This window comes from Pelodiscus sinensis, chromosome 24 (genome assembly GCF_049634645.1).
Source record: "Pelodiscus sinensis isolate JC-2024 chromosome 24, ASM4963464v1, whole genome shotgun sequence".
Lineage (NCBI taxonomy): Eukaryota > Metazoa > Chordata > Testudines > Trionychidae > Pelodiscus > Pelodiscus sinensis.
Genome location: NC_134734.1, coordinates 3879515 through 3901631, shown reverse-complemented (window position 1 = coordinate 3901631; position 22117 = coordinate 3879515). Strand labels below are relative to the sequence as shown.

General features: G+C 55.3%; 1 protein-coding gene across 1 annotated transcript; it reads left to right on the top strand.

Annotated features, from left to right (window-relative positions):
• Positions 1 to 10022: 10022 nt before the first annotated feature.
• LOC102455787 (free fatty acid receptor 2-like) lies at positions 10023 to 14810 on the top strand. Its single transcript, XM_006118126.2, has 2 exons — positions 10023 to 10120; positions 13740 to 14810. Exon 2 carries the CDS (start codon positions 13751 to 13753, stop codon positions 14708 to 14710), a length of 960 nt encoding a protein of 319 aa, XP_006118188.2. The 5' UTR covers positions 10023 to 10120; positions 13740 to 13750; the 3' UTR covers positions 14711 to 14810.
• The last annotated feature ends 7307 nt before the right edge of the window (positions 14811 to 22117 follow it).

Sequence of the window (22117 nt, the reverse complement as noted above, 5' to 3'; positions counted from 1 at the left end):
GCTGAGACACTAGCATGCAGCGGGGCTTGGAGCTGGTACCCAGCTGCCACTGGGCGTTGGCCTACACGAGCTTCAGGGTCACTGGCTGGGAGTTTGACCAATGTGAAGTTGGTGATGTCAAGGGCCTTCCTTTGCTGCTGCCAAGGCACCAGGCACCCAACACCAGGCACATGGCTCCGGCCCATCTGCTCCATTCCCCGCCCCCCTCAATCTCTTATCTGCTAACCCCATGTAATCCTCAGTGTCCTCCCATATTCTCCCCCATGTTTCTCTCTTTCCCCCATCCACCCTTGCTCAAACCTCTCTTCCCCTTCCAGCCCACTTATGACACTAAACAAGGGGAAGAGGTAGATACGTTGGAGGGCAGGGTTAGGGTCCAGAGTCACCCAGAGAAATTGAACGTTTGGGCCGAAAGAAATCTGAGGAGGTTCAACAAGGTCAAGTGCAGAGACTTGCCCTTGGGACAGAAGAATGCCAAGCGCTGGTACAGGCCGGGGACCTACTTGGCTGAGCTGCAAGTCTGCAGGAAAAGACCTGGGGGTTACGGTGGACAAGAATCTGGATATGAGCCAACAGGGTGACCTTGTAGCCAAGAAGACTAACAGCATATTGGCGTGCACTAGAAGGAGTATTGCCAGCAGATCTAGGGAAGAATTGTTCCCATTTATGTTGCATTGGTGAGGCAACATATGGAATATTGTGTCCAATTCTGGGCCCTCTATTTCAGAAAGGATGTGGGCACGCTGGAGAGAGTCCAGTGGAGGGCAACAAGAATGATTTAGGCAGCAGGAGCACGTGACTTATGAGGAGCAGCTGAGGGATTTGGGCTTGTTTAGTCTGCAGACTGAGGGGGGATTTGAGAGCAGCCATTAACTCACTAAACGGGGGTTCCAAAGAGGCTGGAGAGAGGCTGTTCTCAGTGGTGACAGGTGACAGAATGAGGAGCAATGGTCTCAGGTTGCAGTGGGGGAGGTCTAGGTTGGATATTAGGAAAAACTATTTCCCTAGGAGAGTGGGGAAGCGCTGGGCTGGGTTCCCTAGGGAGGTGGTGGAATCTCCATCCCTAGACACTCTTTAGTTTTGGCTTGACAAAGCCCTGAATGGGATGATTTAGTTGGGATTAGGGTTGCCAGATATCCACATTTTGCCTGGACAGTCCGGCATTTGCATCTTCTGTCAGGTAAAAAACCCCAGAAAATACCAGACAAGGTTGTGGCGGGAGTGGGGGAAGCGAGGAGCGCGTGAATTTAAAGGCACAGCGACCTTTTTTTTTTTGCTCAACAAATTTGGTATCCTTTTGTTTTTTCTTTTTTTTTTGCTCAACCAATTCCCCCCCTCCCCCCCCCCCATGTTCAGGATTTTTTGTGAAGGGATCTGGCAACCCTAGTTGGGATTGGTCCAGCTTTTAGCAGTGGGATGAACTAGATGAAGACCTGAGGTCTTGTCCAATCCTAGGATTCAGTTGGGGTGCTGTGGCCCACAAAAATTAATCCAGCTCCAGCCATGAGTAGTCAGCCAAGCACCCACCAGACTTTGTCCGCATTCAGCGTTGCAGTGGGTGGCCCAACTTCCTCGATGATACAGCCTCTGTCAGTGGCAGGGTTGCCATGGTGTCACAGCTGGTTCCCGAATGACCAATGAAACATCAGCCTATTTCTGTAGGAATGTCCCTTCAGCACGCTCCAACCACTCCTGGACTTTCTTCCTCCATGTCTGGGCCCACGAGCAAGCTGGAAGGGGGAACAAAGAGGAGTTTTTGGAGGGAGGGCAAACAGGCTGGGCTGGGCCTCTCTGGTTTTGGAGGCGCCTTTTAGTGGGAGATAAAACAAGGGCCAGAATCTTTGAGGGGCCCCAAATTTAATCTCATTGAGCTACGGAGAACCCCTCCTCAGCCGCTAGTATTAGCACGTGTTGGCCTCTGTGGAAATGTAGTTCCCACCTCGGTGGGATTGGAACGCAAGAGCCTGCAGCCCAGAACACTTCCGCTTGAGCTGGGAGCAGCGCTGGCAGCAGTAGTAAGGCTGCTATCTGTCGTGTGGATGGGAAGGATTTGAACTGTGGACCTTCCCCATCAACATAGGACACTGTACACAAGCAGAATTGCTGGCACCACTTGGTGGCAGTAGTGGGCAGACTGTTACTGAGCAGGCTTTGAATGCAGGACTTCAGCACCACAGGGAAGGGCTGGTGGGATCCAAAGGCAGCATGCCCTTTCCAGCGTCAGTAGGGCTGTTATCCTGCAGGAGGGTGGATTTAGCAGCCTCACCTACAACAGACAGTGGTCCCTGTGGGTCTGTTCCAGGTCTGTTCCAGGCTCTCATGACCTCCTGTGTTTTTTGGGCCATTCAACACCTAATGTCTGCAAACAAAAGTCTGAAGCCTGAGCTGCTTCCACTAAGGCCCCTCGGTGGCACAGTGGCGATGCCAAAGGGACGCTGGATCATCATGTGGTGGGGGGGTGCACGGTGCATGGGTGTGCGTCTCCAGAGCTGAGATCTCCGTGCAACATGCTGCACCTCCTGACGTCACTAGTGGGTCTGGTGCCCCCCAGGGGCAGTGACTGTTGCTACATGTTAAATACAGAAATTATTTCTTGTCCAATCAAGATTTTTTTTCCTTTGGGGCTGGAGTGAGATCTAGTGGGTTAGAGTCGGGTTGGGTTGGAAGGGTTGGGAGAAAGGAGTCCTGACTTGTGTCCCCAGCTCTGGGAAGGGAGTTGGGATTCAGGAAGGGGTGAAGGCTCCGGCTGGGGGTGTGGGCTCCAGGTAGAAGCTCCGGGATAGAGCAAAGGGGTACGGAGGCTGGGAGGGGACTCAGGGCTGGGGCAGGGAATTGGGGCATGAGGAGCTCCAACTGGGGGTGTGGACTTAGGTGTGGGGCTGAAAATGAGGGGAGCAGAGTGCAGGACGAGGATCAGGCATGGAGCAGGGGTTGGGTCAGGAATGGCCTGGCTCCATGCACCTTTTCCCTACCAGCCCGGGTTCTGGTTTTCATAACCCCGGGGAGATCTCCGTGTTGTGGTTTCTCAGAGAACTCAGAAGCTTGCATTTCTCAATCCACATGAGTAGCAGTTGTTGGCTCTGTGGTCACACAGTGGCATCCGTCTGCACTTGTCTGGTTCTCACCACTAGGCCCCACTGCCCCAGGGACACGTCACTAGACACACACAGAGAGCTGGGTGCCTCTGCACGTTGCTCTTTGTCTGAAAGGGACATTACTTGGGAACAGGTGCAGATACTCCCAGATCCCCTCCTGTTTTAACTACTAGATGCCACTGCCCTCACAGACCTGGGAATAGCAGGTAACCAGAAGCCCCTAGAGGCAACATATGTGAGGGGGAACTCCTGGCGCGCCTGCCAGACCGTGGTGGGGAGAGGCACCAGGATGCAGGGCTGGGTGGATTTATAGCGGCTCAAAACACTAACAGTTTTGCTCTAGGTTGGGAACTACATAAACACTGTTGAGTGCTGGAGCGGAGCTGGAAGGTGGGGTCACGATGGATTGAGGCGCCGTGGGGTGCTGGGCCCAGGGGCCGGCTGCCTCAGCTAAAGAGTGATCCATGAACAACGGGCCGGACCCAAGCAGGGGCTCCTGCCTCAAGCCTGCTCAGTGTGGGACTAGATGACCATAACAGTCCCTTGGAATCTGTGGGTCCCCTCCCCCACATGCGATAAAAGCCTCGGGGGGCAGAGAAAGTGTTTTATTTCCCCACTTTCCCTCCCTGTTTTAATTTAGTTCTGTGAGTCTATAAAGTGCTCCCAGACCAATGTTTGTTTTTTAAGATTATCCTCTACAGACTAACTCGGCTACCCCCTGAAGCATCTGTTTTCCTTTTCACACCCTCTTTTTTGGGGGATGCGACCGCGTCGCGGGGTGCGATCACCCCCTTCCTCCCGGAGGGGGGGCTTAGCGGACCCCATCGTCGTATTCTGGGCTGTTGGTCCCGGAGTCTAATCCGGATTCGCGTCTTTGGGTGCGATCACCCCACTCAGCCGAGTCTGGGGGATCTGCGAACCCGGGCCGCCAGCCCCTTTGTGCGGGTTTTCCCCCCCGCAGTCTTTGCTGGAGGTTTCTGCCCACCGGCGCTGGAGCACCTCTCAACTCCCTACAGTGGCAGGAGGGAAGGGGGACCTGGGCCCACCCTCTCCCCCGGGTCCCAGCCCGGGGCCCTAAGCACAGGGGTCTGCTTGCTCCCTGTGCGGTAGACGTGGGGTATCCCCCCGAAACACGTCCATCCACGGCTGCCAGAGGGGCTCCGCCCCGGGCTGCTTCCTCCCCCCCGCGTATCCTTCTACCTATCCTGTGAGGTCCCCGCCGCTTACCGTGCCTCGGTCGTTCGGCGTAGGATGCGCCTGCTCTCTGCATCGGTATCCAGGGCTGTCGGTAGCCCATGGCTGTGGAGGTCCTCAGCCTCCCATCTCCGGCGGTCTGTGTCGGGCCTCCAGGCTTCCTGGGGGTGCCGTTGCCCCGAATTCGGCCCCAAGCCCTTTGGGATTCGGCCTCAGCGACTGCCCCCTTCCTCGCTGCCGGCGGGCCCTTTTCAAATGGCCCACCAGAGATGCCGCGTTGCTGGCGCGCCGGCCCTCCGCTGTCCGCGTGTGCGCTCCCACCTCGTCCGGCCCGCCAACCCCCGTGACTGCCCTCGGTGGGCACACGCTGGGCGCCGGGCTGTCCACGGCTCGGCTTCTCAGCTGCAGGGGAAGTTCCCGCGGCCGGTATCTGCCGCGCGCCGGCTTTCCACCGCCAGACGCCATGGCCGGGGGTGCTGTCTCTCCCAGCCCCCCCCCCCCCCGCGCTCCTCTGTGCGGGCCACCTCCAGCCCGTCACAGGGGAGGATGAGTGAGAGAATAAAAAGCAGGAGGGAGGAAACTGAGATAAAATGTGGAGGTTTTTGGATTTTGTAACACCTCTCCTGCACCCCCCCCTCCCGGGGCAATTCTTGGGAAAAACTTTCAAAACTGTGCTTCAGAGAACAAAGTCTCAAGGGCGAGGAGGGGGGTGAGTGCTCTGAAACCTTTCCTACCACGTGGAATTATTAGTAATATTCTTATCTGTCCTGTGGTAGGTTCAAGGGGCCCCAGGCCTGCCCACACCCCTTGGGCTAGGCACTGTTTGTTATTAGTGCCATTCATCGTGTACATTATGGGGGTGCCCAGGATCCCTAATTGTGGACCCAGACCCCATTGTGTCAGGTGCTGCATGCTCTTACTGCTGTGCATTATGGGAGCACCCTGGCATCCCAGCCCTGGCTAGGGTTGCCAGGTGTCCGGTTTTCTACTGGACAATCCGGTATTTGTGCTCTCAATCCGGTAGAAAAATTCAGAAAATACTGGATATGTGCCATGTCCGGTATTTTCTGAATTTCCCGAGGCTCCCGCCGCCAATCGCGGCCCCGCCTCCCACCTGGGAGCCTCTGTTTGCGTGCAGAAGCCGGACGTGGAGAGTGGTCCCAACCACACCCCCCGCCCCCGCCCGGCTTCTACTAGCAACTAGAGGGAGTGCCTGCCGGGGGCGCGGACTGTTGGACTCCTGCTGCGGCCAGTGGCTGCACCCCCCCCGCCAGCTCTGCTTCCTGCCCCCCTTCCTCTGGCCCCCCCCCTCCCGTCCAGCCCCCCGGCCCCCGATCGCTCTAAGCTCTACTTCCCATCTTCTCTTTCCTCCCGGCCAGTCCTACGGCCCCTGAATCCCCCCCGCCCCGCCAGCCCCGCCCTCCTCCCGGCCGGTCCCCTTCCCCTCACCCCCAATCAAGCATGTCCAGTTTTTTGTGGGGGGTCTACCTGGTAACCCAGCCCTGGCCCAGGGCCCCTTGTGCTAGGCTCTGTACCCCATTATTGCTATATAGTGGGTGTGTCACGCTATCACCCAGAGCCCCAGTTCTGACCCAGGACTCCAGGGTGCCAGGCGCTGTACGTTATTAGTGCTACGTAAAGGGGTTACAGTCTCACCCAGCTGCCCCCAGGCCCCGCTGTGCGAAGAGCTGCACAGACAAAGGGCTGCCCCGGTCACAGGGAGTTTGTCTACAGACTGATCTTGAAGGAGACTCATTAACGCCCCCGTCTCTCTCTTTACAGTGAATGACCGTGGCTGGGACCCCGTCTCTAGCCCCACCCCATGGCCTAGTAGGTTCCTGGTGGTGAGCTACTGGCAGCCTGGCCCCCCGTCCGGCCAAAGGCAACCAGCCCTACCTCCATCCCTGTCCCAACGCCTAGTGTGTGCACGGTTCTTATAAGCAACCCAGCCCTACCTCCATCCTTGTCCTTAGGCCTATTGTGTGCCCCGTTTCTATTACAGCCACTCCCCGAGTTACGACCGTTCACACTCACAACCAAAGCTCCCATGGAGCAATCGTAAAGGCGGTCCCCGAGTTACGAATGCGACCTGTGCTTACGAACAGCGCGGTCGCATGTAACTCAATGGGGTCCGACTTACGAACGGATCGAGTTACGGCCAAGTGTTTGGTCCGCAACTCGTTCGTAACTTGGAGACAGGCTGTAGCAACCTAGCCCTACTTCCATCCATCATCTAAAGACTGGTGGCTCCCTCATTACTACTGGAAACCTAGATCCATCCCCATCTCAAGGCCTAGTGGCTCCCTCATTGGTATTGGTGACCCTAACCCACTCCTATTCCCATCTCAAGCCTTAGTGTGTGCTCTGTTGCTATTGGCAACCCAGTCCTAACTCTATCCTTGGCCCAAGGCCTGGTGGGTCCCTGTTGCAGGCCCAGATTAATGTCTGTCCATCCTTCCCTGCCTTCTCCTCCACAGCAGGTGCCTACAACCTCAGCTTTGTTTTAAAGCACGGATGTAGTGGGCATTGTATTCATTCTTGTAGTCACTGTATTCACTGTGGTTGCTTTGTTGTGTTGTATGTGATTCTACAGTCCTGTGCTCTTCTGTAGTAACTGTGTGTGCGTGCCTCAGTTTCCCTGGGCACTGCAACATTATCTGGATGAGGAGGGGAATGCTGGGCATGACTCACTGCGGATTTATGTTCGGTCTCTCACATCCTGAGGACTAGGTGACAGCAGATAACACCTTGCCCGATTCTGAACAAAGTAGGGGGTGGGGCTGCCGACAGGTCTGGTACCAGTTGCTGGGGGTACGTCTACACTACAACGTTAATTCAAACTAACTTAGTTCGAATTACTTAATTTGAACTAAGCTAATTCGAACTAACGGATCCAGACTAAAAAACTAGTTCGAATTAGCGTTTTGCTAATTCGAACTAGCATGTCCACATTAAGTGGACCCTGAACCGGGCTTAAGGATGGCCAGAAGCAGTGCCGGCAGGGCATCAGAGGAGGACTTAGAGCGTGGAGATGCTGTCTCAGGCTAGCCGAGGGCTGTGCTTAAAGGGTCCTGACCCCCACCCAGGACAGACAGTTCTCAGGGTTCCCCGCTTGCAAAGCAGTCCTGGCTTGGAGTGCCCGGAGTACCCACACTGGGCACATCACAGCACTCGGCCATCAGACCGGCTGCACTTGCCGCAGGCTGCCATACGGGGGGCTGCAGGAGAGCTTCCACCCCAAAAGCCTGCAGAGCCACCCCAGTCCTCCCCATCGGGGGCTCGTACCCCATTCCTCCCTCACCTCCTTCCACTTACCCTTCCCTAGCCCCTTTTCTTGATGTACAAAATAAAGGACAATTGTGTTCAAAAATGGAATTTGTCTTTATTGAACAAAACTGGGGGAGACTGGGAAAAGGAGGTGGGAGAGGGGAAGAGAGAGGCTGGTAGAGGGGAGCGCAACTACAATGATCAGGGGTTGGGAACAGGTCCCATATGAAGAGAGGCTAAAGAGACTGGGACTTCTTAGCTTAGAAAAGAGGAGACTGAGGGGGGATAGGATAGAGGTCTCTAAAAGCATGAGTGGGGTGGAGAGGGTGCATACAGAAAAGTTCTTCATTAGTTCCCATAAAGAAGGACTAGAGGACACCAAAGGAAAGGAATGGGAAACAGGCTTCAAACTAGTAACAGAAAGTTGTTCTTCACAAAGCACAGAGTCAACCTGTAGAACTCCTTGCTGCAGGAGGCTGTGAAGGCTAGAACTAGAAGGGTATGTCTACACTACCCCCTAGTTCGAACTAGGGGGGTAATGTATGCATACCGAACTTGCTAATGAAGCCCGGGATTTGAATTTCCCGGGCTTCATTAGCATAAAGCCGGCGCCGCCATTTTTAAAAGCCGGCTAGTGCGAACCCCGTGCCGCACAGCTACACACGGCACGGACTAGATAGTTCGGATTAGGCTTCCTACACGTTCCACGAGGAGTACAGCTAGTTCAGATTAGGCTTCTAATCCGAACTAGCTGTACTCCTCGTGGAACGTGTAGGAAGCCTAATCCGAACTATCTAGTCCGTGCCGTGTGTAGCTGTGCGGCACGGGGTTCGCACTAGCCGGCTTTTAAAAATGGCGGCGCCGGCTTTATGCTAATGAAGCCCGGGAAATTCAAATCCCGGGCTTCATTAGCAAGTTCAGTATGCATACATTACCCCCCTAGTTCGAACTAGGGGGGGTAGTGTAGACATACCCGAACAGAGTTTAAAGGGAAGTGAGATCAAGTCATGGAGGTTGGGTCCATGGAGTGCTATTAGCCAGGGGGTAGGAGTGGTGTCCCTGCCCAAGGTTTGTGGAAAGCTGGAGAGGGATGGCATGAGACAAATGGCTTGGTCACTGTCTTCGGTCCATCCCCTCCAGGTTCCCTAGGGTTGGACGCTGTCGGCAGACAGGCTACTGGGCTAGATGGACCTTTGGTCTGACCCAGGACGGCCATTGTAAGCTCAGGGCTCAGGGTCGGGGGTCTCAGTGGACCACCTTGATTTTCATACACTCCTGCTCCTGGGTGGCCAGGCTGGCAGCTCTCCTGCCCTAGCTGGCCACGTTCCTGTGCCTAGTGCGGAGATCGTGGATGAGGTCCACGATGTCCACACTAGCCCAGGCGGGTGCCCGCCTCTTGTGGTCCCGGGCAAGCTCCCGGGAGCCGCCAGCCTGGTCCCGGGAAGAGGGGGAGGGCTGGGGGGCAGCGGGTGGATGGCTCGAGCCGTGCCAGGTGCAGGGTCTGCTGGCTGGGTGCTGGCAGGCTTGCACCTGGCATGGGCACCGTAGCCAGCCCGTGCCCCTTTAAGGAGTCCGGGGCCGGGAGGGGGCAGACGAGTTTCCCTGGTGTTGGCCAGGGTGGCCACCAGAGAAACCTGGGGAGGGCTAGCCTCCCACTAGTTCGAATTAAGGGGCTACACAGCCCTTAATTCGAACTAGTAAATTCGAACTAGGCTTAATCCTCGTGGAATGAGGTTTACCTAGTTCGAACTAAGCGCTAGAAAATTAAATTCGAACTAACGGAGCGCTAGTGTAGGAATTGATGCAGCTGCCCCAGGGGCAGCGGAGGGAGGGAGTTGCAGCGAGACCCAGAGTCCTGCAAGAGACCTGGCTGGCGAGGAGGGACAGTTTGCATTCTGGGGGCTCATTCCTCCCTCCCCAACATAAGGCCCTGTGTGGTTGTTTGTGTGGAGGGAAGAGGCCGAGTTTTCATCCCTTCTCCCCAGCTGTTCCCACCTCAGAACTCTGGGATGATTCATTGGCTTCGTAGCACGGGCTGGTCAGTGTCCCCACCCTATGGCACTACCCCAGAATGGAGATGGGGACCCGGCGCCTCTGGCTCCTGGCTCCGGGGAAACCGTGGCCAGTTGTCTCCGACTGGGATCTGGCCTGTTGCCTTTGTTGTTAGCCCTCAGGCAGGATTCCCGGCCACTGCTCTCTCCCACTGAGCCGCACTTCTCCCTCTGAGCTGGGCACAGAGCCCAGGAGTCTGGCTCCGGCAAGGTGCAGCAGCCCGCTGGGGGCACACCAGGCCCAATTTTGGACATGCTGGCTCACACCTGGCGCGAGGCAGGAGGAAGTGATGATTGCGTCCCACACTTTCTGTGTAAATTTCTGAGGAGACGGATCCGGGGGAGGTTTCCTGGGTTGCAGCCACAGACACAACATAACCAGCCAGCTGGACTGTAGAGGATTCACTGCCCAGCCGGCTCGCAAAAGAGCAGCTCTTCCCTGATACATCCCAGGCCGGGCTCCTGGGTTCCAACCTCGCTGCAGGATCCCTGTGTGCTGGCTGCGGGGAGAAGGTGAGGATGGGCTCTCTGGCTGCCTGGACCATGGGTCATATGGAGGGTAGTGGGGTTAGAGGGCAAGACAAAGCATAGCAGTGCGGGGTTTGCTCCCCAGCTTGGGAAAGGAGTGTGGTCTATACGTTGAAATGGGGAGTCGATTCTGTGTTCTCTCACTGGCCCATGGAAGCAGGACAGGCTGGGCTGCTTTATCCTCGCATAGAGGTAAACGGGGCCTCCTGGTTCAATCCAGGAGTCCTGGGTTCTGTTCCCAGCACTGTTGGGTGCGTGTTTGCCGTTACCAATCATGCCCAGGGCTTTGTGCAAAGCACAATTCTGCTTCTACACAACTAAAAGACACCAAAGCAAAAGGGTTATTCATGCATCATCAGACATGGGATTCCAGCTCCACATGTGGGAAATGAGTGGAGTTCAGTGGTTAAACAGTGGGGCTGGGATTCAGGATTCTCCCACCTCTGGCAGGGCTGTGAAGTCTAGTGGTCAGTGCAGGGAGTTGGGGTTGTTCCTGCTTTGGTCAGAGGGCTGGACTTGATGACTCTGGAGGTCTCTTCCCACCCAAAGGCTTTTATGGTTCTAGGATGTCCCTGTTCTGACCCTCGGTTCCTTCCCTGGAGAAATAGGGGGGAAGGTGCATGACCAATGTTTGAGAAGCATTTGGCCAGCACAAAGAGCTCAGGGCTAAGCCAGGCTGGCGGAGGCAGCTGGAGCTTTTAGGATGGGACCTGTCCCAGTTCCATGTCCTGCCGCCGGGCCCAGCAGTGACGGGCTGGGAGGGAAATCGGGTTCCCTCTGTGGGGGGTAGCGGCGGAACGGGTGGTTTATCACTGCAGGAGGCAGCATAAGGAGAGATGTGCTGGTAGGCGCGTCCACCCCGCTCTGTCCTAGAGCTCAGGAGTCCTGGTTCCCAGCCCCCTTCTCTGACCCACTGCCCCCCCCCCCCCAACCAGGATTGGTAGGGGAGCCAGTGAGGCTTATGAACTTCTCTTTATAGAAGTAATTTAACGATTTATCCCCAGCGCTGGGAGGCGGGAGATGAGCTGCCTGCACCCCAGGGAAGGGGGGCCCATCACAGCTTGGGGTGAGGGCCCCCTGCTTCCCTGGGTGCGGGCGCTGGGTGCACTGGCCCTGGGAATCCTGCTGGTCTGCTCTTCACAGCCACTCGGTTGGCTCAGTGTCTGGGGAAAGGCAGAACTCCTGGGTTCTCACTGGCCTCTGTGAGCGGAGTGGGGTCTAGTGGTTACAACATGGGGTAAGGGACTGAGGGCAGATTCTTGGGTTCTCTCTCCCAGCTCTGGGAGGGGAGTGGGGTCTAGTGACTCAAGTGGAGCTGAAATGTCGATTCCTGGGTTGTTACCTAGTTCTCCTGTGAATTGACTCCTCTGTCTTTATTTTGACCCCCAAATCACCCCTCAGAGCCAGGGAGAGAACCCAGGTGTCCTGGCTCCTCCCTCTCCACCCTCCAGCCCCTTGATTCCACTTCCTTCCACTTTTAATGATATTTACAAAATTTTTCTTCTCAATAAGAACCACTTCCCTGTTGTCCAAGCTCCCTGCTTGACCCTGCTCCCTGCACCGCAGCTGCACCCTCCCGCCGCCTTCACATACTGCTGGATAGACAGGAAACCAAGCTGAAGAAATACAGGAGCTGACTACATACACTCCAGCCACATAGTGTCAGCTAATGCACCGGCAGCCCTGAGCTTGCTCTGGTGCAGGGTTGGGCAATAATTTTTCAGGGGGGGGGATACTCCAAGATATTGGAAAGTGGTCAGGGGCCTCACTCTTCCATGATATTAATGGAGGAGGTGTGCGGTGTGGAACAGAGGTTGAGTGCAGAAGGAAGCTTAGGCTAAGGGATTGGGGTGTAGGAGAGGGGGAGGGTTTGGGAGAAGTAGGTGGTTGTGACCTGGTGCACTGGACTGGGGTGCAAGGGTTTGGATGTGACCTATGACAGGGGTGTAGGGTGCAGGGGTTTGGGTTATGACCTTAGGCAGGATATTGGGGGCAGGATCCGGGAGGGGATATGGGTATTGGAGGGAGACAGAGGGTTTGGCTTATGTCGGGTAGAGGGGCAGGAGTGGGAGGGGCAGAGGGTTGGGAGGAGGGAGGAGCTTGGGTGCCAGGAGCAGGCTCTGGCTGGCAGACTTACCTGGGTGACTCCTGGCCAGCAGCCCAGCAGGGTTCTCAGGCACCCTCCCTGGCTACCCCATCCACACATAGGCTGCAGGGACCATGTGCATTGGTGAATAAGAGCCCGAGAGGTGGTGGGGGAGGGTGGTGCTTTGTGCTCAGCCTGTTCTTCAAACAGGCAGGAGATAAGAGGGAACGCTTTTTATCTGGCTGGGTACCGGGGGTGGCGGCAGCGGGGGAAGGGGGGGTAGGCAGGGTATTAACCTGATCAGGGCTCTACTTACTCTAAATACTCCACTTTTCCCCATGGACGTTACAGAATATAATACCCAGATTTCTCTTTCCAAACCTAGGTCAGTCTCATCCGTTGAAGAATTGTCTAGGGATGTAATAGTGTAGTTGATTAACCGATAAGAAAAGCTTATAGGTTAATACTATAGACTGCACACATCCTCTCCTTTGCCCCCCACATGCTAGTACATTTTTTAGCAGGCTGGCCAGTATCCGAGTTCAGTCCTGGCTCATGCTGGGTCGGGGATCTACCCCTGCTGTGGCTCTGCATTTAAAGTGTATTAGGAGTCAGGCAGGCAGACAGCTCAGCTCAGTTCTGGCTCTTGCCAGGTCCAGGAACTTAAAACACCCCCTACACAAGGGCTGCTGCCACCCTGCACTGCTGTCTCTTCATCAGCGGCAACAGCACAGAGTGACAGGTTTTTAAACTGGTTCCCCTTGCATACCAGCTCCTGCCTGGCACCCTGCACTGCTGCCTCTGATACAGAGGCAGCAGCACGGTGTGGCAGGGGACTCCTTGGGAGTGAGGCACACTGGCTGCTGGCTCCGCCCCCAGGGACTCTAGAATAGTTGACTAACTGATGAGAATTCATGAGCTTACTCGACTATTCAATTAATGGACATTTAACATCCCTGGCTCTGTCCTCTGTGTCCTTGTAGCTTGCAGTGTAGGTGAGGGAGAGGGAAAGGCCAAGACATGCGGCCTCTGTCCCCCTCTTGATACCCTTAGCCCGTGTGTTTTGGGGACACTTGCCCAGACGCATCCCGATGGGCTTTGCTGGGTCAGGGGATCCATTGTGACGGGGAGGGACCTGCCACTGAATTGTGAATCCCTTGACTGCAACTACGCCTCCTGCTGACGACTGGCCGGCGAACGCCCCTGTGGCCGTGGGAAGGACTCACGTCAGTCTCCCTGACAACCTCACAGCAAATCTTTTCCCCGGTGCCCAGGAAGGATGCAGGGACAGAACGACGGGTTTGCGCCGAGCATCCCCTCCCACAGGCTCTCTGACCCGGCAGGTTTGCTATGGCACATAATACAGTGAAGTAGCAGTAGGGAAGACGTGTGACCGGGTGTTACTCTGGGATATCCAGGGCCACAGAGGGAAGAGGGATGGAGTGGTTTGCAGTATGGGGGATTGGAGCCAGGACTCCTGAGTCCCTGCAGCAGCTGACAAGCCCATTGCTTTTCTAGGAGACAAGAAAATGTGCATGGACATTTCCATCCCGCTGGTTCTCACCGTCTACATCTTCACCTTCGTGATCGGCCTCCCGTCCAACCTCCTGGCCTTCTACACCTTCCTGGTGAAGGTCCGCCAGAAACCCGCCCCTGTCGACATCATTCTGCTCAACCTCACCATCTCCGACATCTTGCTCCTCGTCTTCCTCCCCTTCAAGATGGTGGAGGCTGCCTCTGGCATGGAGTGGCACTTGCCCAAGTTCCTCTGCCCACTCAGCAGCTTCATCTTCTACAGCACCATCTACATCAGTTCCCTCTTCCTCATGGCCATCAGCGTTGAGCGCTACTTGAGGGTGGCCTTCCCCATCAAGTACAAGCTACGGCACCGGCCAGCCTATGCCATCGCCGCCTCCGTGTTTTTTTGGGTTGTGGCCTGCAGCCACTGCAGCATCGTCTATATTGCCCAGTACAAAGACAACTCGAGCTCTTCATCCAATGGGAAGTTCTACTGCTATGACAATTTCACCAACATACAGGAGAAGGTCGTCCTCCCTTTCCGGCTGGAGCTCTTCATCGTCCTCTTCTGCCTCCCCTTCACTATCACCGTCTTCTGCTACGTCAACTTTGTCCGCATCCTGCTGGCCTTGTCCAACATCCCTGCCCGGAGGAAGCACCGTGCTGTGGGCCTGGCTGTGGCCACCTTGGTTAACTTCATAGTCTGCTTCGCCCCCTACAACCTGTCCCATGTCGTGGGCTTTGTGCAGCACAAGAGCCCCTGCTGGAGAGTTTACGCTCTTCTCTTCAGCACCCTCAATGCCTCGTTAGACCCTGTCATCTTCTACTTCTCCTCCACCACTGTCCAGCGGGCCTTCGCCAAATGCCTGGCCAGCCTGAGGCACAAACTCAGCGCCTTGACTTGCTGCAGGGAAGTGGACAGCAAGGGGGACATGGACAATGAGGACAAGACTGAGGAATCAACAACATGATTCCACATATGTGACCGTCCCTCTGCTTCCCCCGCAGAGTGTTGCTTGTCGAAGCCTCTGCAGCAGCAAGCGATCCTGCACTTGTGCCGGGGTCACATCTTCTGTCCTTTCCTGTACCTCACCAGAGGGCCGTGGTCCTTGCTGAGATCCCAGCTCAGGTGGGGCTTGGAGCTAGGGTTACCAGCTGATCTTCCCAAAAATACTGGATACCCGGTATTTTTTGGTCAAGCAAAAAAAAAAAGAACGCACAGGCTGGGAGGCGAAGTCACAATCGGTGCTGGGAGCCTGTGATTGCGCAGAAGCCTTGCAGGTCAGACTCCCAGCCACTCCCCCCGCCCTGGCCAGGCCCCAGAGTGGCAATCGCAGCCCTGCCTCCCAGCTGGGACTTTTAGGCTGGGAGGCGGGGCTGCCATCGGCGCTGGGAGCCCTGCATTCCAGCCACTCCCCCCACCCACGCCAGGCTTCCGTCCAGTGCGCAGCCGGAAAAATCAGAGAATACCGGACATTGCACATCATTCTCTGATTTTTTTTATTGGACAAAAAGCGCAAATACCAGACTGTCCGGTAGAACATCGGACACCTGGCAACCCTACTTGGTGCTGACACACAACTGCCACAGGGCTTTGGCCTACATGAGCTGCAGGGTCACTGGCCAGGAGTTTGACCAACATGAAGTTGGAGTCGCCAGGATGTCAAAGACCTTCCTTTGCTACTGCCAAGCCAAAACAAATACCTGATTTCTAACAGTTTCACTTGGCTGGGCCCGCACTCAATAGAGGCCCAGGCACTAAGAACATGGGTCTGCCCCCTCCGCTCCATCCCCCGCTCAGCTGCTTCTCTGCTTCCCCCATTTTGTCCTCTCTTTCCCCCATCCCCTCCCTCATGCTGGAGAGAGGCTGCAGGGTGGGGATGGGGTCTAGAGTCACCTTGACAAATTAGATGTTTGGGCCAAAAGAAATCTGAGGAGGTTCAACAAGGACAAGTGCAGAGTCCTACTCCTGGGACGGAAGAATCCCAAACACAGTTACTGGCTGGGGACCGACTGGCTAAGCAGCAGTTCTACAGCAGAAGACCCGGGGATTATGGAGGATGAGAAGCTGGATATGAATCAACGCTGTAGCCAAGAAGGTTAACGGCGTAGCAGGGTGCATTATTAGGAGCATTGCCAGCCGATCAGGAGAAGTGATTATTCCCCTTTATTCAGCACTAGTGAGGCCACATCTGGGCTGTGTCTAGACTGCAACCCTTTTCCGTAAAAGGGATGCAAATTAGACACATCACAATTGCAAATGAAGCGGGGATTTAAATCCCCCCCGCTTCATTTGCATAAACATGGCTGCCGTTTTTTTCCGGCTCGGAGCTTTGCCGGAAAAAAGTGCCAGTCTAGACATGGATCTTTCGGAAAATAAAGCTTTTTCTGAAAGATCCCTTATTCCTTATTTTAAGAGGAATGAGGGATCTTTTGGAAAAGACTTTATTTTCCGAAAGATCCGCGTCTAGACTGGCGCTTTTTTCCAGCAAAGCTCCGAGCCAGAAAAAAGCGGCAGCCATGTTTATGCAAATGAAGCGGGGGGGGGGGGGATTTAAATCCCCGCTTCATTTGCAATTGCGATGTGTCTAATTTGCATCCCTTTTACGGAAAAGGGATACAGTCTAGACACAGCCCTGGAGTATTGTGTCCTGTTCTGAGCCCCCCACTACAGAAAGGATGTGGACGCAATGGAGAGAGTCCAGTGGAGGACAAGAAAAATGATTAGCGGGATGGAGCACGTGATTTATTAAGAGAGAATGAGGGATTTAGGCTTGTTTAGTCTGCAGAGTGAGGGGGGATTTGGTAGCAGCCTTTAACTACCAGAAGGGAGGTTCCAAAGAGGATGGAGAGAGGCTGTTCTCTGGGGTGGCAGGTGGCAGAACAAGGAGGCAGTGGGGGTGGTCTAGGTTGGATATTATGAAAAGCAATTTCCCTACAAGGGTTGTGAATAACGGGGCTGGGTTCCCTAGGGAGGTGGTGGAACCTCCATCCCTAGAGATTTTTAAGTCTCAGTTTGACAGAGCCCTGGGCGGAATGATTTGGTTGGGATTGGTCCTGCTTTTAGCAGGGGATTGAACTCACTGACTCCTGAGGTCTCTTCCTACCTTAAGATTCAGTCCGGGTACTGGGGCTAACCAAAGTCTAATCCAGCTCCTGCCGCCATTGGTCAGCCAAGCATCTACCAGAGTTTGTCCCTTCAGCGTTGTAGTGGGTGGCCCAACGTCCTCGATTGTCCAGCCTCTCTCAACGGCAGGGTTGCAGGGTGTCAAGGGCCCTTCTTTACCACAGATGGGTCTGGAGTGGTTGTTCAAACAAGGGCACCGTCCACCCACTCCTGGTCTTTCCTCCTCTATGGCTGGGCCCAGTGTAGTCCTCACTGTAGTGGGGACCCCATACCCTCCCCCATCTTTCTCTCCTTCCCCCATCCATCCTTGCTCACACCTCTTCAGGAGCAGACTGGCAATCAAAATAGGCCTGGGAATGGCCCTCCCCATGACGTCACCCCTGCATGCCCCTCAAGCCCCACCCTCTTTCCTTGTGAGATGTCCGGCACGCAGCACAAGTGGTGGGTCAGGCTCTGTGCACTGCATACAGCATGGACACAGAGACGCTCGGACCATGGGGCAACAGTGGCCCGTCACAGGTGGATACGATGGTCCTCCAGGAAATTCCCGGTATCCCGATGGGCCAGTCCGCCCCTGCACCTCTCTTCCCCTTCCAACCCACTTACGACACTAAACAAGGGGGAGAGGTAGATACATTGGAGGGCAGGGTTAGGGTCCAGAGTCACCTAGAGAAATTGGAGGTTTGGGCCAAAAGAAATTTGAGGAGGTTCAACAAGGTCAAGTGCAGAGAAGAATCCCAAGAAGAATGCCAAGCGCTGTTACAGGCCGGGGAACCTACTTGGCTGAGCTGCAAGTCTGCAGAAAGAGACCTGAGGGTTACGGTGGACAAGAATCTGGATATGAGCCAACAGGGTGACCTTGTAGCCAAGAAGACTAACAGCATATTGGCGTGCACTAGAAGGAGTATTGCCAGCAGATCTAGGGAAGAATTGTTTCCATTTCTGTGGCATTGGTGAGGCAACATATGGAGTATTGTGTCCAATTCTGGGCTCCCTATTACAGAAAGGATGTGGGCACGCTGGAGAGAGTCCAGTGGAGGGCAACAAGAATGATTTAAGGGGCAGAAGCATGTGACTTATGAGGAGTGGCTGAGGGATTTGGGTTGTTTAGTCTGCAGAGTGAGGTGGGATTTGAGAGCAGCCTGCAACAAGGGGGGTTCCAAAGAGGATGGAGAGAGGCTGTTCTCAGTGGTGACAGGTGACAGAATGAGGAGCAATGGTCTCAGGTTGCAGTGGGGGAGGTCTAGGTTGGATATTAGGAAAAACTATTTCCCTAGGAGAGTGGGGAAGCACTGGGATGGGTTCCCTAGGGAGGGGGTGGAATCTCCATGCCTAGACACTCTTTAGTTTTTGCTTGACAAAGCCCTGAATGGGATGATTCAGTTGGGATTAGGGTTGCCAGATATCCAGTTTTTGCCAGGACAGTCGGTATTTTCATCTTCTGTCCAGTAAAAAAATCCAGAAAATTCCGGACATGTAAAATGTCTGGTATTTTCTGTTTTTCAAGGACGTTTTCCCCATGCCGTGTCTGGCGGTGGTGGAGGGGAGCAGGGAGTGTGGGAATTTAAAAGTGCAGCAACCTTTTTTTTTTGCTCAACAAGTTTGGTATCCGTTTCTTTTTGCTCAACAAATTTTTTCCCCTCCATGTTTGGGATTTTTTGGGAAGGGATCTGGCAACCCTAGTTGGGATTGGTCCAGCTTTTAGCAGGGGGATGAACTTGATGAGGTCCTGAGGTCTCATCCAATCCTAGGATTCAGTTGGGGTGCTGCAGCCTGCAAAGGTTAATCCAGCTCCAGCCACGAGCAGTCAGCCAAGCACCCATCAGACTTTGTCCACATTCAGCGTTGCAGTGGGTGTCCCAACTTTCTCAATGATAGAGCCTCTGTCAATGGCAGGGTTGCCACCGTGTCAAGCGCCTTTCTTTGCCACAGTTGGCTCCTGAATGACCAATGAAACATCAGCCTATTTCTGTAGGAAAGTCCCTCCAGCACCCTCCACCCATTCCTGATCTTTCTTCCTCCATGTCTGGGCCCATGAGCAAGCTAGCTACTATGGATTGCAGCTGGAAGGGGGAACAAAGAGGAGTTTTTGGAGGGAGGGCAAACAGGCTGGGCTGGGCCTCTCTGGTTTTTGAGGCGCCTTTTAGTGGGAGATAAAACAAGGGCCAGAATCTTTGAGGGGCCCCAAGTTTAATCTCATTGAGCTACAGAGAACCCCTTCTCCTTGGCTGCTAGTATTAGCGCATGTTGGCCTCTGTGGAAATGTAGTTCCCGCCTCGGTGGGATTGGAACGCAAGAGCCTGCAGCCCAGAACACTTCCGCCTGAGCTGGGAGCAGCGCTGGCAGCAGTAGTAAGGCTGCTATCTGTCATGTGGATGGGAAGGATTTGAACTGTGGACCTTCCCCATCAACATAGGACACTGTACACAAGTGGAATTGCTGGCACCACTTGGTGGCAGTAGTGGGCAGACTGTTACTGAGCAGGCTTGGAATGCAGGACTTTAGCACCACAGGGAAGGGCTGGTGGGATCCACAGGCAGCATGCCCTTTGCAGCGTCAGTAGGGCTGTTATCCTGCAGGAGGGTGGATTTAGCAGCCTCACCTACAACAGACATTGGTCCCTGTGGGTCTGTTCCAGGCTCTCATGACCTCCTGTGTTTTTTGGGCCACTCAACACCTAATGTCTGCAAACAAAAGTCTGAAGCCTGAGCTGCTTCCACGGTGGCACAGTGGCAATGCCAAGGGGACGCTGGATCATCATGTGGTGGGGGGGTGCACGGTGCATGGGTGTGTGTCTCCAGAGCTGAGATCTCCATGCAACATCCTGCACCTCCTGCCTGCACTAGTGGGTCTGGTGCCCCCTAGGGGCAGTGACTGTTGCTACATGTTAAATACAGAAATTATTTCTTGTCCAATCAAGATTTGTTTTTCTTCGGGGCTGGAGTGAGATCTAGTGGGTTAGAGTCGGGTTGGGGGGGAAGGGCTGGGAGAAAGGAGTCCTGACTTGTGTCACCAGCTCTGGGAAGGGACTGGGGACTAGGTTAGATTCGGGGATGCCGGGAGCCAGCACCCCACAGCTGTAGGAGGTAAATAAACCTGCAAGGCGAGACGCAGACACTCACTGTGTCCCAACAGTGACATAAACACACCCCGCCACACAGGGGCACCAGGCCACTCACACATGGGCAGCAGGGAGGGGAGCCTTGGGGGAGTTCTCAGGAGGTCTGTGATAGCCAAGGGCTGCAGAAGGGCAGTGAGGGGCATCAGCTGCAGACCTGGGGTGGGGGAGAAAGTCCAGGGCTTGGCTAGCAGGGTCTGGGAGGTGGGAGTGCCGGGAACGGGCAGAGCTGGGGGAGTGTCAGGCTGACCAGGAGAATTTACAGATTAGGGACTGTCTCTCCCTTGGCCTCCTGTTCAGAGGCATAGAGAGGGTGTTACACACCCGGGGGCAAAGGCCCCCGCCGCCAGGGTGCACAGCTGAGCCCAGCCCTGGGAGGAGGGCGGGAAGATAGTACCATGTTTTCCCCTGCCCCATCCAGTTTGGAGCCAGGCCCCTGCACGCACTAACCCACCAGTGGAGATGGAGGAGGGTCGGGCTGGCGACAGAGAGGTGGGGAGGAAGCTGCTGCCAGTGGCGGCGGGCGAAGAAGGGGCAGGCGAGCCGAGGGATGGGAGTTGAAAGGGACTAAATTGGTACTACCCTAGCATGGCACCAGGGGTAACTGCTTTCCTCACTACGCCACTGCGCCTGTATCCATCCTGGCACTCAGGGGATGAGGGTTGTGGTGCAGGGGGTTGTGCTGTGAGTGTGTGTGTTAGGTTTGCCAACTTCCTACTCATGGAAACTGAACACCCTTGCCCCGCCCCTCCCCTACCCCTCCTCGGAGGCGACCCCCCTTCTCTAAGGCCCTGCCTCTGCTCACTGCATCCCCCTCCCTCTGTCACTTGATCTCCCCTTACGTCCTTTTTACCAGGTGGGCTCAGGGAGTTGGGGTGCAGGAAGGGATGAAGGCTCCGGCTGGAGGTGTGGGCTCCAGGATGGGGCCAGAACTGTGGAGTTCAGGGTGTGGGAGAAGCTGGCTGCAGGTTGGGGCAGGGAGCTGGGATGCAAGAGAGGATGAAGGTTCTGGCTGGGGTGAGGCGACCTCTGATGTGGGACTGGCTATGAGGGGTCTGGGCTCCAGGTGGTGGCTCCGGGATAGAGCAAAGGGGTGCAGAGACTGGGAGGGGACTCAGGGCTGGGGCAGGGAATTGGGGCATGAGGAGCTCCAACTGGGGGTGTGGGCTCAGGTGCGGGGCTGAAGATGGGGGGTGCAGAGTGCAGGACAGGGCTCAGGCCTGGAGCAAGGGTTGGTTCAGGAATGGGCTGGCTACGTGCACCTTCTCCCTACCAGCCAGGGTTCTGGTTTTCACAACCCCGGGGAGATCTCCGTGTTGTGGTTTCTCAGAGAACTGAGAAGCTTGCATTTCTCAATCCATGTGAGTAGCAGTTGTTGGCTCTGTGGTCACACAGTGGCATCTGTCTGCACTTGTCTGGTTCTCACCACTAGGCCCCACTGCCCCAGAGATACGTCACTAGACACACACAGAGAGCTGGGTGCCTCTGCACGTTGCTCTTTGTCTGAAAGGGACATTACTTGGGAACAGGTGCAGATACTCCCAGATCCCCTCCTGCTTTAACTACTAGACCCCACTCCCCTCACAGACCTTGGAATAGCAGGTAACCAGAAGCCCCAGAGGCAAGACATGTGAGTGGGAACACATGGCGCTCCTGCCGGACCGTGGTGGGGAGAGGCACAAGGCTGCAGGACTGGGTGGATTTATAACGGCTCTTAGGGTACACGAACAGTTTTGCTCTAGGTTGGGAACTACATAAACACTGTTGAGAGCAGGAGCGGAGCTGGAAGGTGGGGTCACGATGGATTGAGGCGCCGTGGGGTGCTGGGCCAAGGGGCCGGCTGCCTCAGCTAAAGAGTGATCCATGACCAGTGGCCAGACTCCAGCAGGGGCTCCTGCCTCAGGCCTGCTCAGTGTGGGACTAGATGACCATAACAGTCCCTTGGAATCTGTGATCCCCTCCCCCACATGAGATAAAAGCCTCGGGGGGCAGAGAAAGTGTTTTATTTCCCCACTTTCCCTCCCTGTTTTAATTTAGTTCTGTGAGTCTATAAAGTGCTCCCAGACCAATGTTTGTTTTTTAAGATTATCCTCTACAGACTAACTCGGCTACCCCCTGAAGCATCTGTTTTCC

Excerpts from the sequence above, each read along its gene's own strand:
- LOC102455787 (XM_006118126.2), top strand. The coding sequence starts at position 13,751 with ATGTGCATGGACATTTCCATCCCGCTGGTTCTCACCGTCTACATCTTC.